The 17,299-nt window shown below is 38.1% G+C and overlaps 1 protein-coding gene across 7 annotated transcripts in view; it reads right to left on the bottom strand.

Annotated features, from left to right (window-relative positions):
• Positions 1 to 17,299, bottom strand: part of dip2ca (disco-interacting protein 2 homolog Ca) — a 101,554-nt gene that overhangs the window by 37,245 nt on the left and 47,010 nt on the right. For 3 of the 7 annotated variants that reach the window (XM_082183834.1, XM_082183836.1, XM_082183835.1), the window contains exons 2-7: positions 15,415 to 15,486; positions 11,985 to 12,095; positions 9,632 to 9,757; positions 8,690 to 8,899; positions 5,631 to 5,753; positions 680 to 814 (exon numbers count right to left, since the gene is read on the bottom strand). In XM_082183834.1, the coding sequence (XP_082039960.1) occupies positions 680 to 814; positions 5,631 to 5,753; positions 8,690 to 8,899; positions 9,632 to 9,757; positions 11,985 to 12,095; positions 15,415 to 15,486 (777 nt within the window). Of the gene's footprint in view, positions 1 to 679; positions 815 to 5,630; positions 5,754 to 8,689; positions 8,936 to 9,631; positions 9,758 to 11,984; positions 12,096 to 15,414; positions 15,487 to 17,299 lie in introns of all 7 variants that reach the window. The other 4 variants (XM_082183832.1, XM_082183833.1, XM_082183837.1 and 1 more) reach the window with 3 other exon arrangements.

Below are 17,299 nucleotides of genomic sequence, written 5' to 3'. Positions count from 1 at the left end.
ATTTGCACCTGCCCACACTGCCAAAAGAACCAAAACCTGGTTCAAGACCATGGTATCACTGTGTAATTACTGTGTGATTTCATGTAATATTCAAATTTTTTGAAATCCTGTTTTCGTGGGTTTTATGAGCTGGAAGCCCAAATTATGTACAAATAAACCACTAAATACTTGAAATCGTTTAAGTTGTGGCCCCTGAATCTATAATCTATGGAAGTTTAACGTTTTGAATGGAATTATGGAAATAAATGAACTTTTCCATGATATTCAAATTTTTTGGAAAGGGTATATATATATATATATATATATATCTTTATTTCAATTACTGAAAATCATTTAATACATTTTTTGGTGTACATAAATTTTTTGGTGTACATAATGCTTTAAGTATCATGAACTAACAGTAAACAATGCTTTTATAGTATTTATCCCAGCTACCACCACTGTGTCCTTAACCCCAGGTTGCTGCAGGGGGACTATATGCAAGTTGCTCTGTATAAAACCATCTGCCAAAATAAATATGGTGAGGGTGGAAGAGAGCTGCTAGATGGGTTGTCAAAATGATTGAGGAAAATGACTCATGTAAATCTTTCAAAGCTCATTGTAATGTTTGAAATGAAAACGTCATTACTGTCTCTAAAACCTCACTCCTTTTCTTTCACAAACATTATTGTGCCCTCACCATCTCCGGTCTCCATGAGTTCGGCGTTGCCATATTTGGGAGTGGTCCGGGGTACGGTGGACACCTGTGGCCTCTCAACCTGAACGGGATGTTCGGAGGTGTAGGTGGTGACGTCCGGAGGGGCTGAGTGATTCTCTGGATTTGGGAATATGAGGAGGAACCAAAATACAGGATGAGAAACTCTAGCTTAAGCTGTTGTGGAGCATGGGAAGTGTTATAATATATACATTGACCAGAAAATGACCAGCTATAAACCAGCTGATAACAGGTTTGTTGCAGCTAATGACCAACTTGAACCAGCTTTAAACCAACTATCATGTTCCATAAATGTATATCCGGTTCAAATTGGTAATTTGCTGATCAATCTATATTATACACTGAATAACCAATCCAATGACCAGCCCTAACCACCTATAGACCAGCTGGCAACTGATTCTGCAGCTAATAACCAACTTTAGCCTACTTTTAACCAACTATCATATTCTAAAAAAACATTTGAACTGGATTGTCTAGAAGGATTTCAGTCCTACCTGACTTTGATAAAGAGCCCTGACACACTTGGCACATTGTTTACGATTAAAAGGAAGAGGGTGGGAGGCATACAGGAAGTGATTTTGAGGAAAACATGCACATGTCTCCAAAAGAGAGAGACGGATGGAACGCAAGAGACACAGAGGAGAGCTTTTTCATCCTTTCCTTAATTACAGTCCCTTTTACTTCCACTCGGTGAGTCCGCTGGGCTTCTCTCTCGCCGTTCACCCTCCCTCTCAGACAATAAATTCTCAGCTGTCTGCGGCCTCTTTCTCATTCCCCTCAGCTCGCTCCTGAAACGTCTTTTTCACATTCGGTGCCCTTGGCTGCCACATATTACCATTATGATATTCCTACAGAGTTTGTGTGGTCTAACGTCAAGTAAATAAATGTCACTTTCCTTTTTTGTACGATTTCAAATGGCAGATGTCAGTGGGTAAGCCTTTCACTAAAAGCTGTCACAAGTTTCTCACCATTTCATCCCGCGCTCCAATCGAGCCGTTCAGAGAAATAACCGGCCGTGTGTAATTTCGACACCGGGAACGAGGAGAATGCCAATGAGGCAGCACTATTTCTCCTCCACCATAAAACACGCAAAATGGCCCTAACAGAAACGTCCACTGTGATCAAGGACGACACAGTCCAAGGCTTTTAGCTGCTTAGCTTTAGTTCAGCATAGATGATTTTCAATGTAATGAAACTTTATGCAGACCCTGAGATCGTATCTGACTGATATGATACATTAATATCAAAATTAGATAGAGTGCTATATTTCAGTGCATTACTTTATACAGAAGAGAAACTGTTACTTTACAGTTCTATTTCATAAATCATTTTGTTTCTGACCCGTATTATCATCTATAAATATAAAATGAAGTAGTCATAAATCTGGTAGAGATAAGTCAACAGAATGAACGTGATTAAGCGAGATGCCTCCTGTCTGAGGAATCGTGCCAAGCACAAAAGGGGATTGTGATGAAGGATATGACTAAGGAAGGGCACGACCCCTGGACCGGGCTTCCACCCACCATCAGTAAGAACTCAGTGTCTCTACTGCTACTCCCCCTCATCTCCAGGAGGGCTGGGTAAAAATATTGATGTGACTACCAGTGCAGCTCAATTCACGATTGAATGATCCTTATGAGCCTGTTCTTTTAAAACATACAACATTAACAGTGTAAATGACTCTTGTGAGCTGGTCCATTTTTCTTAATCAAAACAGGGTAGTCCGAATCATGAAAGAATGACTCTTTTGAGCCGGTTCTTTTTAGTGAATCAAAAACATACAGCCAACTTGTAGCTCAATTCCTGAATGAACGACTCTTGTCAGCAAGCTGGATCTTTTTCAGCAAATCAAAAACAGTGTCATCAGTGTAACCTGATTCACAAACAGATGAGATCAGATTTTTTTGTGAATCAAAACCATAAAGCGTTACCAGAGTAGTCTGATTCTTGAACAAATGGCTGTTATGAGCTGCTTGTTTTCAACTTAATAACATACAATGCGCCCTGCGTGGCCTAACTCCTGAAACAAATAACTCCTATGAGCCAGTTCTTTTAAAGAATAGTTCAAAAAGATACGTTACTGGTCCGAAACATTCAAAGCATTGTTGGAGAGATTTTATTCCATCTGTAAGAATATGTAAGCAAAATGAATATCATAGTTGAAATACACCCAAATGAATAGGAATCTAATCAAATCAGAATTGGAATCAAATTAGCATGAGAGCTTTGTGAATCAGAATCGAGTGAAATTGGGAAATCAATCTCCAGCCCTAATCTCCAGACTCCCTGCCTGCCTTATATACTACCTCATCTCCTGCTTCATCACTGGCCTCCCTGCCTCGTCTCCTGCCTTTATCATCCGTGATGAGTGTACGAGAAAACACCCAGCAGCTAGAGTCCTTACGTAACCGGCTGAAAATAACCCACATCTAAACTCTCTCCCTCTATCACTCTCTCTCTTTCTTCACCCCACTCCCCTGCTCTTCAGTGACACGGACACTAATGTGGTGGAAAAGGAGTTTCCTCAAAGCCCAGAGGTGCTTGCAGGAGAACAAATAAAAATGACATCTTGAGTCACGTGAGGGAACCTGCTGGCAAATATGCGTCACTGAGACTAGAAAACCCCAGAAAAACAGATTATTTTTAGTCTGGAGAGACGCAAGAGAATGAATATTAAAATCAGTTTTCATTCATCACTACATTCAAATGAGAACATGTTTGGTTTAAGTACTGTTCAAAAACATTTGGTACACTTTATATATAAACTATAGTAAGTGATATAAGCAATTTATCAAAACACCTATATAACCTAGAGTTGAAAAATTTGGGGTTGGTAAGATTTATCTTATGCACACCAAGGCTGAATTTATTCAGTTTTTATAAAGTAAAAACAGTAATATTGCAAAATATTATCATTGTTTTGTTGTTGTTTTGAATATCATATATTGTTTTCTATTTTAATATATTTTAAAAATGTAATTTATTCCGGTTGTCAAAGCTGAATTTTCAGCATCATTACTTCAGTGTCACATGAAATTACTTCAGTGTCACAGTGTCAAACCGTGATACATTTTTTTTTTAGGTTTCTTAGATGAATATAAAGTTCAAAAGAACATAATTAATTTGAAATAGAAACCTTTGTAATATTATACATGTCTTTAATCTTACTTTTGATCAAAGTATATTTTTGAAAAATATATTTATTAAATTTATTAAAAATATTATTTAATAAATAAAAAAATCTTACTGACCCCAAACTTTTGAATAGTGTATGACAGGGTTCCTCAAACTCGGTTCTGGAGGGCCGCTGTCCTGCAGAGTTTTGCTCCAACACTGATCAAACACACCTGAGCAAGCTAATCAATGTCTTCAGGATCACTAGAAACTCACAGCTAGGTGTGTTTGATCAGGGTTGGAACTAAACTGTGCAGGACAGTGGCCCCTTTGAGGGACCCTGGTGTATGACATAAGCATGTGCCTGTGAGAAAATTATTTCAATGGTTAAAATGCAAATAACATTTAGAGAAGTAATCATGCATGTTTAACAGATAAACACACAGGTAGTGACAGGTACAGTAGAACAAAACACTAACATTTAAAGTGGTCATCAGATGCCCATTTTCCACAAGTTGGTATGATTCTTTAGGGTGTTCATATAAAGTTTGTAATATACTTTGGTTAAAATTCCTCAATGGTTGTGTAAAACAACACCCTGTTTACCTCCTCAAAAACAGCTCTGTTCACAGTGACCTGTTTCGGTGCATGTCTCTTTAAATGATAATGAGCAACTGCTCACCCCACCCCTCTCTTCCATGGGGGGTGTCGAATGGCTGAGAGCAGAAATATGCTAATAAAAATCCAAACGGCCTGATTATTGAGAGGGTTTACTTTAGACTTTTTGAGGATTTAAAAAAAAAGGAGTGAATGGATTTTTTAAATCGTATGGTGGTTGTGTCCACACACTGCAATTTATATGCAAACACCATATAAAAGCGAATTTTGCATCCGATGACCTCTTTAAAGTAATAGTGCACACAAAAAAGATATCTCTCTTATCATTTTACTCACCATCATGTTGTTCCAAATCTGTTTAACATTATTTCTTCAGTGGAACATAAAAGAAGATATTATGCAGAATGTCTCAGCTGCTTTTTTCTATGCAGTGTAAATGAATGGTGACAAGCATGATTTAAAATTTCAGTCTGTTTCTCACACAGATATCACATGGGTTCAGAAGACTTGGAAAATAGTGTCAAACTTTTATGGACAACTTGTATTATGATTGTGTGGTGCCTTTTTGTGGTAGCCACCGGTCACCATTCACTTTCATGGTATGAAAAAAGGCAGCGTGAACATAAACATTTCTCCTTTTGTTTTCCACAGAAGAAAGAAAGTCATTTGGAAAGTTTAAAGGGGTGAGCAAATTATGACAAAATTTCAATTTTGAGTGAACTATTCCTTGAAAAACACAAGGTAGGGAATGAACAACAACGATAAGCACATAGAGACAAAGAATGGACATCTAAAAGCAGACTGGACGCCTGAAAAAACAGCATTTCACACTTCATAATTTAACTAAAAAAACATAAATATTTAGAAAACACATAAGGTACACAGTCACTACTACTCACAGAAAGACCATATCTCAAATTCAACAGCACAAACAACGTCTCATAACTGTTCTAAGAGAACTGTGCTCACTTAATCGTACATACACAGAAGAATTGACGTTCAAACACATCAGGTCATAAGATTCACAGCACGCTACTCCAAACACAAACACACCGAGGGGCCCGTCGTCCCCCAGACTCCAGAGAGAACCACATGGAGGACACAAAGACGGTCTGGATGATCGGATGATTGGGGGAAGTTCATGATGTAAGTGTGTGTGTGTAGCATCAGTTAGTATACTGACCATCCGACTCCAAGGGTGGCGGCCAGAGAAGATCTGATCCGAACTCACAGGAGCGCCGCAAATTTCCGTTCTCTGCTACGCCAAGCATAGTTTTCCTTTTCAACGAGAGGTGAGCGATCGGCCCTGGATGGGGAAGGGAGGAAGGGGGAGAACCAGAACCTTAAGAGCCGTCCACTTCCTCACTGACCGCAGGCATGGATGGGCAGGAGGGACGGGGGCTGATGAGCCGAGCATGGACGGTGCCATGTTCCCAACAGAGTAACGAAGACTCTGGATGTCTTGCATGGAAGGGGAAGGGGGAACGGAGAAGGTGGGAATGATTGAGCATTCCTATAGGGGCACCCACACTGCCATGTTTCTCCCAACGGTACGGGACAAATATGGGAAAACGGGACAAAAGCAACAACCTAGGAAGCACTTGAAGAACTTTGTGCCTGGTCGAGTGTTTAAAAATTTCCGAATGAGACATTAACCATCCTTGCTGTGTTCCTAAATACGCACTAACAATGTTCTGAGAGCTTCGAACACGACCGAGTCTCTTGAGGTTGGTTGTCTGCTTTTAGATGGTACCACAACACTATCATGTAGGAGGACAAAAAGGAAGTAAGAGAGAGAGAGAATCGAAAGGCTATTTTACACGGTGACCACGAGTTCCCAGTTTATTTTCAAGGTGGCAGAGTGGAGGCGGCAAGGAAAGCTTGCCAAGATTTTGTGTCATTGACCAATCACAAGATTTTATGTGTCAGTATTCTCCAACCAATCAAACTGCATTTAGTTTTAATGTTTTTAGTCACTTTCAGAATTGATGCGTCTAAAATTGCTCCCTTCTGCCCACACAATGTGAATGAGTAAAATAATGAGTGATTTCATACACAGCAAATGTCAGCCCACCAATCACATTTATTTCTATTCATGGTTAGCCTATTTTATAGGCCATTTTATTTTTGTTTCCTGCTAAAAAAAAAAACAGCCTACAATGGTGAGTTGGTCTTCAGGATTGGTCAAGCTGTTTGTTTAGCTGGTTTTAAAGAAGTTTTAGGCATTTTTTAGCAGGTGAGACTAGCTAAACCAGCTAAGACCAGCTTAGCCAGGTTTAAACCTGCTATTAAAATTGGCTGGATTTTTTAGCAGGGTAGGTTAATTATCTGTCTTATATGAAACATGGAATATAATACTTACAGTAATCACTTCATTCAGAAATGTTTTCGCTTGCTAACACTGAGCTAAAGCAGTAGCGGGCAACGTTTGCCACCACTTGTGTGTATGGAAAAGAGCTGGTAAAACTTCTTGTTTATCGTGCACCGTGTAAAATGCCCTTAAGAAGAAACAAAATGGTAAAGGTGGAAAGAAATGAGGATAGAGTGATTTAAAAACACACAACAGGAAGGAAAGTTGATACAGGAAAGGGAAACTGAGGTAAACGTGAGGGGAAATAAAAAGATATGAAGGGAGAGAGGTAACAGGACAGTGTGAAAGAGATGAGTTCCTTTCTTTAGACATTAAACTGCTCCACAGGGCACTCCAACATCCCATCATAGCTCTATTAAGATACCAGAGTTCATCACTTAGCCACAGTCTACAACTTTAAGCCCTCTGGATACAGAGGGTTCGTGAGGTTTTTGAAAATGAGTATTCTGTCTTTCACTGGCCTCTGAGTGGAGGAGGGGAAAAGTTGCAGTAAAACTCTTTCCTCTTCCTGCTGCTTTCTCTGTTTACATTAAAAATCAGCTTGCTGGATAGATTTAACATCTGTTCAGCACAGGCTAGTCAGGAGGACTACTTTAAACAGACAAAACGGGGAGGTGTAACTGACTCTGTGTTGACTGAATTGTTACCTCAGGGCTCAACAATAAGGATCTTTTCTGCTGGTCTGGTTAGGCCAGTAGATTTGTACACATCAACAACAACAACAAAATAAAAAATAAAAAATACTAAATTAAATAATGATTTTTTTAAATAAATAAACAAATAATACATAAAAATAGTAATATTAAATTAAATTATAATAATTATACAGGCTTTTACATGTGTCAGAAAGAATTTTTTTGTATTATTATTTTTTTTAAAGAAGAAAATTCTAAAAAGAAAACAATTAGGGATATAAATGTATCCATAAGGAACTGATTGGGTCATGAAAAGACAAAAATTAAAACAATATTTTAAACATATTTTTAGCGACAGGCTTTTATACGGGCAAGTAAGTAATATATTTATTTATTTGTTATTAAATGTGAAATTTTCTTGAATATGAATTTCTTAATTTTTTTCTTTTTCATTTTTTTCTTTTTCCTAAATATACATTTTATATAAATAAATAATTTTATAATGATTATTGATTATATATAATTATTATTTAAAATGTAATTACTTACAATATAATATAATATAATATAATATAATATAATATAATATAATATAATATAATATATTTATACTCATGTTTTTAAACAATAATAACATGGAGTTAAATTATATCTGTAACTCTATGACAGCTATAAATTCAATGCACTTTCACCGGTAAAAAAAGCTTAGCTTACTGTGATTTATGAATTGACCCATTCTAACGGTTGCTGCAAGAACTATCATAAATCATTTGCACAATTAAGACACAGTCTTGGTGACATAAATCATCAGAATTCACAACGACATTTAAATTAGCACAGAAAATGTTATGTTGGCCAGCCATAAAAACACAAACACGTGATCAACAAATGTAAAACAGTGATCATTGTGACCGTTTTGTTCTCTGCCCCAAAATGCTCTCAAAACTGGCTGCGGACCATCCTTATTGTTGAGCACCGCGGACAAGCATTAATGATTATTTACTGATTTAACAGTTAAACCTCTCGACAGTCAATTTCAGATGCGATTACCACTGATTCATGTCAATGACGGCAAGCGTGGTCCAACGACAGCACAGATATACAATAAGGAGCAAAAGAAGGTGCGGAAAACACACATAGGCGAGGGAGGCAGGGTTTAGAAGCATGGCAGGAATTGTGGGAGTGAGTGGCTGAGGGATAGATGTGGAAGCTGGGTTTGCTGAGGCGGGGCGTTACCTGATTTGCCGACATGTGTTTGAGCCAGGACGTCAGCCAGCCGCCCGGCCGCTCCGCTGCCCCCACTCTGCGTTGATGATGAGGAGGAGGAGGTGGTGGAACCCTGGTGGATGGCCCGACTGATCCAGTGCTCCATGCTGACGCTGCCCTGGCTGGAGGTGGGGGTACCCTCACCCTGGCCGCCCTCCTCCTCCGAACCGGACGAGGTGTCTGTCAGGGGGGGCAGAGAGGAGAGGGGGGAGAGGCCTAGTGAGAGTCACTCAGACCCACTCAACATTCAGCCCAGAAGGTGGACAAGTGCAATTAAAGTCAACATGAAAAGGGATTTGCAACCCATTGGATGGTTTTTTAAATGAAAAATAGAAACATTTCCAAAAGAAATTGCATTCTTAAGGAATTGATTGATAAAAATAATGATATATATTTTTTAAATATATATTTTTAGCAGCAGGATCTTTGTATTGTATTTTTATTACAAGCATTCATTCAAATAAAAATACATAAATGTACGTTATTAAATTATATAAAATTATGAAAAGTGGGCGTTTTAGAAAATGTAGCATTTTAGAAAGGCTGCACTTCATACAGAAGTAGCCTAAAACAATATCGCTGTTTGGCTATTGATTACCACTATTATCCCTGCCTCCAAAACCTAGATGACATTAGCTGAAAAGGCTGTTTCAGAAGTGGAGCAAAATAACACTGGACCCCATTGACTTTCACTGTTTAAAAAAAAAAAAAAACCTTGCCGGCCCAGAAAGTTAGTAAAGACATTTACTAAGCGTCGGCCAATAGTGAGCTTGGACTATTTTAAACATTGTCTTTACTAACTTTCTGGGCCGACAAGTTTGGAACAACGTTTCAGAAAGTAAGAGTGCATTTATTTTTGATTTCATGTTGACTTTAAATGAATGATGATTTAGAATTAGGTGTGAAGCTCACCTGGGGGGGTGTAGGCATCCATAGAGGTCTGTACCACTAGAGATCGTCGCTTGGACGGCATAGGAACGGCCATTTTCCTCTCCTTGTGTTTGGCTAGTGCTGCCTGTACTGCTTCTGTGTGGACATCTGAGGATGAAAAAAACGAGAAATGAAATGAAGTGAATCTGTATTAACTGGCCGCTGACCTCCAAGCTGGTGTTTACAGTGACGTGGATGAGATGAGTCTCACTGGATGATGGTCGTGAGAGTGTGTGACGAGAGCCAAGCCACCACCTCCAGCCCTTCTGTGATCTTGCAATACTGACTCATCTCAGTGTGTGTGTGTGTGCGTGTATGTGTGTGTGTGTGTGTGCAAGAGAGAGTTGACTGTACATTGTACCCACGGCTGCACTCCTCGCGCTAGCAGAGTCATGGCTTTTAATAATCCAAGCTGTTATTTGGACTCTCTAATGAGATACAGAACAACATATTCCATCAACACACTGACTGTGTTTACACGTACAGTAATATTCCGATGCGAATTTGGTCACATTCTTATTTAATTACGGTCCAAATGCAGTTAAAGGTAACCGGAAAATAATGTGCGTGTTTATTAAATATGCGGATTACATGTAAACCACAATATCCCATTGGCTGAGGAAAACGTCAGTGTATTTTTCAGAATAAAGACATAACCAGAATATAGAGCTTAACAGGGGAAACGCTGTGCATGTAAACATGATCACTGACTAAAAGTCATTCGAGTTGCATTGCTCTAACTGAATGGCTAGAACTGATCGTTACAGGAAGTGATGCACTGATGCAACAGTGATGCAACTCGAAACAGAATTAGAAAAATAATTAAATTCCAAAATAGGGGTCAGTGTGATTTTTTTCAAAGAAATTAATGTTTTTATTCAGAAAAAAAAAATGCTTTAAACTGATCAAAAGCGACAGTAAAGACTTGTTAAACCAGATTTCTATTTCAAATAAATCTTGATCTTTTGCTGAATGCTGAACTTTCTATTCATCAAAGAATCATGAAAAAAAATGTATCACAGTTTCCAATATTATTATTATTTTTTAATTTGTTTAGTGATAACAGTGATAGTAATACAAAATGTTTCTTGAGCTGCAAATCAGCAAATCAATATTAGAATGATTTCTGAAGGATTGTGTGACACTGAAGACTGGAGTAATGATGCTGAAAATTCAGCTTTGCCATCACAGAAAAAAAATTTTTTTTTAATTATATTAAAATAGAAAACAGTAATCATTCACAATATTATTATTTTTTACTGTATATTTAAATCAAAGAAATGCTGCATTGGTGAGCATAACAGACCTTTTAGAAAAACACAAAAAACTGACCCCAAACTTTTGAATGGTATGGAATATGAAGAGCTTGATTTGTTCCACAGGGATTTGATTGGAGCTGATATATATTTTTCTTCAACTGCTTGGCCTTAGTGTGTTATCAGCAGAAGAGGAAAGTAGTTTCAGAGGCTAAGAATGAGCATTGGTGAATCGTACACAGTATCTATCTATCCATCCATCCAAATAAACAAACACTAAATGTGAATTTATTTTTGGAAAACTTGCCTCAGAAATATCATAAATCATAAAATCTTCTACGGTAAGGAAAAGCCCAATAAATGCTGTCTCATGACTACTGAACCCTATTTTTATTCTTTCAACTTTGAATTATGGATGTGTGGTTGCCTATTGAACACACAGAGACAAGACTGAGACAGATATCATTTTAATACGTACAGCTCATAGCAGATAAATCTGTCTCACACTCACACACATATTATATATCAATATTTGTATATTTGCCAATAGGGAGGAGGCCAGTGAGATGGATAAACAATCCATAATCTGACACACAAACACACACTGTTTATGATATAAATGCATGACATTTTAACTGACTCATTATATATAAAGGTATATCTATGTGTGTTCTATCTGTGTGTAGATGTGTGTGTATATACAGTATATTTATAAATATGTTTGTGTGTGTGTATATATGATATAAGTAGCTAAATTATCTGGATTTTGTTTTTAGGGTATATAAAGAAATTGATATTTTAACCCTGAAACCCCACAGTGGTGATACATAATTTTAAAATGAATTAAACATTTAATTTCATTTAATTAATTTATTCCCTTGATCCCTCATTAAAAAACATTCTATTTTGCAGCCATTGAAAAACAGCTTATTTCTCTAGTTTACTTGCTGTATAACTATTAACTCTGGAACTCTGGGCATCTACAATATTTCACACATCACTCCAGTGTAAGAATCATGAGGGATCACTCATCAAACTGCTGGAATAAACTCCATGCTGCCGCCCTGCCGTGGACTCACCTGACCGGTAACGTTCATCACGGGTGCCAGAGGAGCGTCTACGGTGGTATCGTGAAGCGGAGGAGGGCGCCATGGGTGGCCGGCGCTCGTGTGCCATGGATGCCTCTAGCCCTAAATGACACAGAGAGATCAAGAGAGGGACAATTACACGTCTCAGCCAGAGACTCATTTATTACATATCCACCTTATTGATCTCTTTCTGTAACATTCTCTCTCACAGACGGCCTAAGAGAAACACGGATTTGTTCTGGTTTTAATTAGAACAAATCAGAGTTTCTTCTTTTAATCAGGGTTTCCTTAACAACCTACAATCTTTTCTCATTCTAAGTTCAGTGTAGCTTTTCTTTCTAACATGTTGTCAGCCTCTTTGTTCTTTATCTCTCACCCCTTTAGACCCAAATGTTTATTGGTCTCTGACACAGCAGTAATTGAAATGCACAACATATTGCCATTGGCCAATATTAGTTTTTGTATTTATTAGAAAGAGACTATAATGACAGTATTTCTTTTTCTATGACAATACACAAACAAGTATGTAACCTTCCTAATATACAGTACATTATATGTTTATGTATAAAAAAAAAAGCAAAAAAAAAAAAAGCAAAAAATAAATAAATGCCAAGATTTATATAAAAAAAAAAGTGTAAACCTTTCTTCTATAGATTGTAATGTTTTGATGCTTTAAATTTATTTCACTTAAATGCAAGCCATTCAAAGACAAACAAACAATTGAAACAATGACAGACCTATGTAACTTTATTTCAAATGTAACCTTTTTCAATTCTGCAGAACGGAGATTTTTTGATTTTATGAATGACATTTTGCGGAAATCTGTAGAGCTTTCTGCGGAGTTCTGCAGGAAGCTGCAGATTCCATGTGGGACATTTATAGACTATCCGTATTTGCCAAAATGTCTATACCAGTGCAGCCCTAATTGAGAATAAATAAAATATTTAATTCCAGGCACACACACAGCAGCGATTGTTCCACAATGACTCATATTTCAGTGGCTCTTGTGATGAGCCAGCTCTATTCTGTTCAGTTGTTCTTTGTTGTCTTGGATTCTAAGCGGAGAGCTTAGCACCACTCTGCTCCTCCTGGCAGATTTTAGGACACGTGAGGTGGCCCAGGTTGCACTCAGTGCTCCAGCCAAGAGCGTGCAAGCCGGAGAAATCAATTTCGGCCCCGCGCTGACATAGCCGAAGACATCAGCCAGTGGATTTATTCATTCAATAAGGCAGAAGGTGAGACAGCAGGTTAAGTCAGAATCATACACCAGCTCATGCAGCGGAGGATGTGATTTTCTGACTCAAGTACAATGAACACACACTCTTCCTCCTACTAAAAAGCCAAGAGTAACAGTCACCGATCAATACTGATTGGGTTAACGTCTAATTATGCCTGTCATTCAGTGAAAGGCAGCGGCGGAAACAATCTCTCCTCGGTGTTGGTAACCTGATGCTCTTAAGAACATGGAGACACATACACAATCAGGCCGGGCACTGAGGGAGGTGTCACAGTGCCACGTTCCCTTGTTCCACTACATAAACGACTGATCGTTAAACTAGTTCATGTCGTCATGGGACTGTTAAATAACACGAGATCCAGCGGGAATGGAGGCGTTGCGTTGAGTCTGGCGCATGCCGCTCCTCACGCCACGATACATGCTTTGTGCCTGAGCATGATGTCATGTATTTTTTTTTCGCCGGGAGCCAGACTGGGAATATGCGGGCTGCCTGTTGCTATGGCAACAGAAGCCTTGCTAATCAACAATGCAGCCAGACATGCCGAGCATAAATCAGAGACCTTCAAAAGTTACATAAATTCTTACCAAACTCTAAAAGCAGCACTACCTTTGAAAGTAAGCCTGGTTGATTTATATTTTTTTCAGCCATTTCAAGATAAATATCTTGATATTTACGCATTTGCTGTAAACTGCCTTCAAAAAGGTGACTCAAATGTCAAGTAAAAAAAAGTTATAATACATTTTCCAATGAACAATAAATGCACAAAATGTTATACTTTTTTTTCATTATATGCACCCATTTAAAAATAATTATAGCAATATTTATCTATATACATTTTTACAAAAACACTTTAAAACAGAGTTCCATGAACGTTTTTGAGAGAATTTTTAATCAATTTGAACCGATTCATGGAACACGCTCATATTTGTAAGTCATAAAGCAAGGAGAGATTGTGAAACTAGTCTAAATATGTTATGAATACTGTCTGGGATAACTGTAATAGAGAATAAATCATCAAAAAGCAGTTCCTATTAAAACGTTCTCCAACACCAAGCAATTACTTTACCTATCTCTTCCTTTTAATGATGGAAACGCACTTTTAAAGACTAAATCCATCTGAAGCTGGAGACACTCTGCGTTGTATCGATAGTCTAAATGCAAAGTATTTGAGTGCACTTAAACGGGTGACTGGGTTGATCAACTGAGCAATCATGTATTGAAAAGCAACACTGAACATTTGATTTCTTTCCCAGTAATATTCATAAGAAGAGGTTGTTTCAGTTCAATGAAACGAGAGAAAAAACTTCTAAGCACCTTTTATGAAGCTCTTGAGAAGAGCTTAGAGGAGCCTCTTAATTCTGGTGCCTACAGTCACTTATCAGCTCATTTTAAAGCAGCACTGAAGAACAAGCGGGCAAATAGACTGATTAAGTCTGGGGCCGGATCGGGTTATGGATGGCCTCGCTTTCCAAATAAGATTTTCACAGGAGTAAAAAGACTAAATAGAGCCGTTGGAACTTCAAACTTTAAAGCTACATTTACACTTTCAACCGATTCTGATTTTTTTCACCTTTAGCTGGCAAAGATTGAATCTTCTTCCAATTTTTCCACATTTGATTTGGGCCACTTTCAAATGCGTTTCTAAATCGGATATCTGATCATGTGACCTACATCTAAACATTCATATTATTACTTAAGAGTTAAAGATATGAGCTAACCCTCTAACTTTAAGCGCTACAGACATGAATAATACTTCAAATCATACAAGTTCTCTAAGAAAACAATTTTTTGTCTGTCAGATGAAAAAATGGGCAATTAAATCCCATATGCCCGTATTAAAGTTGGAACCCGATCCATTTGTATGTGTGCAACCATTCTGAATACCTTACCAACTGCCTAGTGATGCAGCCTAGGATGCCCCATGAAAGTCATTGCTTGTTTATGAACAAGAGAACGACTGTGAAATCCATCTGCTGAGATCTTAAAGCTAAAAATATTAAAACACAGGAAACCAATTCCCATTGTAGGTTTTTAGGATCTGTTTAAATGAGAGAAAGAAAGGCAAGCCCATCTGCTGTAGAAAAGCTGGTTCAGTCATCTGTTAAACCTGTGCAAATGCAAGTCTATGGGTACAAATGCATTCTGTGACCCTCTAAATGTGAGGTGAGACTTGGGGCTCTTACCTGGAGGATGTGGCAGATACGCTCCGAGCAGTTTTGACCTCTTCTTCTCATATCCTTTCTGAGTGATGTCACCTGCAAGAGAAAGGGAGCATCACAAAATGTACAAACAGCATTCATAAATGTAAAAAACAAATAAATCGCAATCGTCTCTTTGCTTGAGCAGATTATGACACTAAACCAACCTCCTCTCTCATTCAGGAAATCCATTTTTGGTTTGGAAAATATTGCATCTGTTTTTGTTTTTTTTATGGTTAGGTAAGGAGTTTATGGGCAGATCTTTGAGGAAACCATTCAGATGGTGTGGGTGACAGAGAGCACATCCTGCAATGATTAATGTAACAAGGTTTTGTGACTTGTCACAAAGCATTAGGCGACTGGGCCGTCACATTTGCGTGGAAATGAAGAAAAGATCTGGTGCATAACGAGAGAGCGACGGAGACTCGACAAGTGACAGAATACGTAAATGAGAGAGCAAATGACGAATCAATAATTCTGTTACAAAACCTAACGAGCTGTCTTGCCGTCTACATAGACATAGTCTTTTAAGTTAGGATAAAAAACGAAATAACTTATTTCAGACTTTTAACTCCGCATAGCACACAAATAGCACACGCAAATTATTCCAATGGAGTTTGATGTTAGCATTGTGCTATGCGAGCATTTATTTGAAATATAAATATTTTGTAACAATGTTAAAGTTTTTACTGTCACTTTTAATCAAGTTAATGCATCCTTGCTGAATGAAAATATTCAATTCTTTCAACAAAAAAAAAAAATCGTACTGACTGATCTTATTGACTGAGCAATGCATTCCGGGATTGCATTCTCAATGAAGGATACTCGTTTTTGAATTATAATAAGGCCAAAATGAAATCTTAAAAGGCAACATCATGCTGCCTACCTTTTGGATCCAGTTTCAGAAGATGATGTCTTAAAATAAAGTCTAGGTAGGCAGCTCAATATGTTTTGGAACGAAGCTAATCTCGTCCTCCTCACCCTTGATCCCACATTAATCAACAAAATGATGTTCCTGCATGCTCTATACTACTGATATGATCTAGTGAACATCCACTGTTTGGATCCTTAGAAGGACAGGAAACAGTGATAGTGAAGGCTGTTTTTCCCAAATGACCTCTTTAACAGCCCAATAAAAATGGCTGGGAGGCTAAAGGCTTGATGAGGAGGAGGATGAAGCAGGCTTTGGGATGAAAGAAAAGCAGAAGAAGAAAAGGAAAAGGTTTTTTTTAAAAAACAGAGACTGGATGATTCATTTCTTCACACCCACTTGCCACCAATCAAACTGCCTTATGTGGTGATTTCTGCTCAGGAGATTCATAGCTTTGCCTGTCCTTATCTCACTTACTTATTCTTTGCTTCACACACACTCTCTCTCTCTCTCTCTCTCTCTTTCTCTCATCGTCTAATTCTCTCCTTGTCCTTCCCTGAGGGACGAGTCCCTCATAAATTTTGACACCACTGCCTAAGTCTGTAACCATTAAAAGCAAGAAAAAACGAGAGAGCAGCAGCCTCTGTCGTGAGGCGAGTGGAAACGAGGGCGGCTACCGGACAGTTATCCTCCAGGTGTGTGACACGCTGCTGTTTAATCCGCTGGGGGTGTGACGTTGGCTACATATTTCATACTTGGCAGCTCCCAACCGAAAACATGTCATACGAAACAAAGACCAGCTGTCAGACATGTTGCGTATGCTGCCATCGCATATTTTCTGAAAAATTATACAGATGTACAAACAAAATCAAGAGTTGTACGGAAGATAATATTTTACTAATTAGCGGCGCTTTCAATAGCAACCACTATTATTATTGCTTATTTGAACGAATTTGAACGAATTTGAACAAACCCTCAATCCTGAGAATTTAACTTCGC

The sequence above is a fragment of the Leuciscus leuciscus genome, assembly GCF_965113295.1.
Source record: "Leuciscus leuciscus genome assembly, chromosome: 11".
NCBI classification, from domain to species: Eukaryota; Metazoa; Chordata; class Actinopteri; order Cypriniformes; family Leuciscidae; genus Leuciscus; species Leuciscus leuciscus.
The sequence above is the reverse complement of the archived record's forward strand: the minus strand, read 5'-3'. Positions and strand labels throughout refer to the sequence as shown.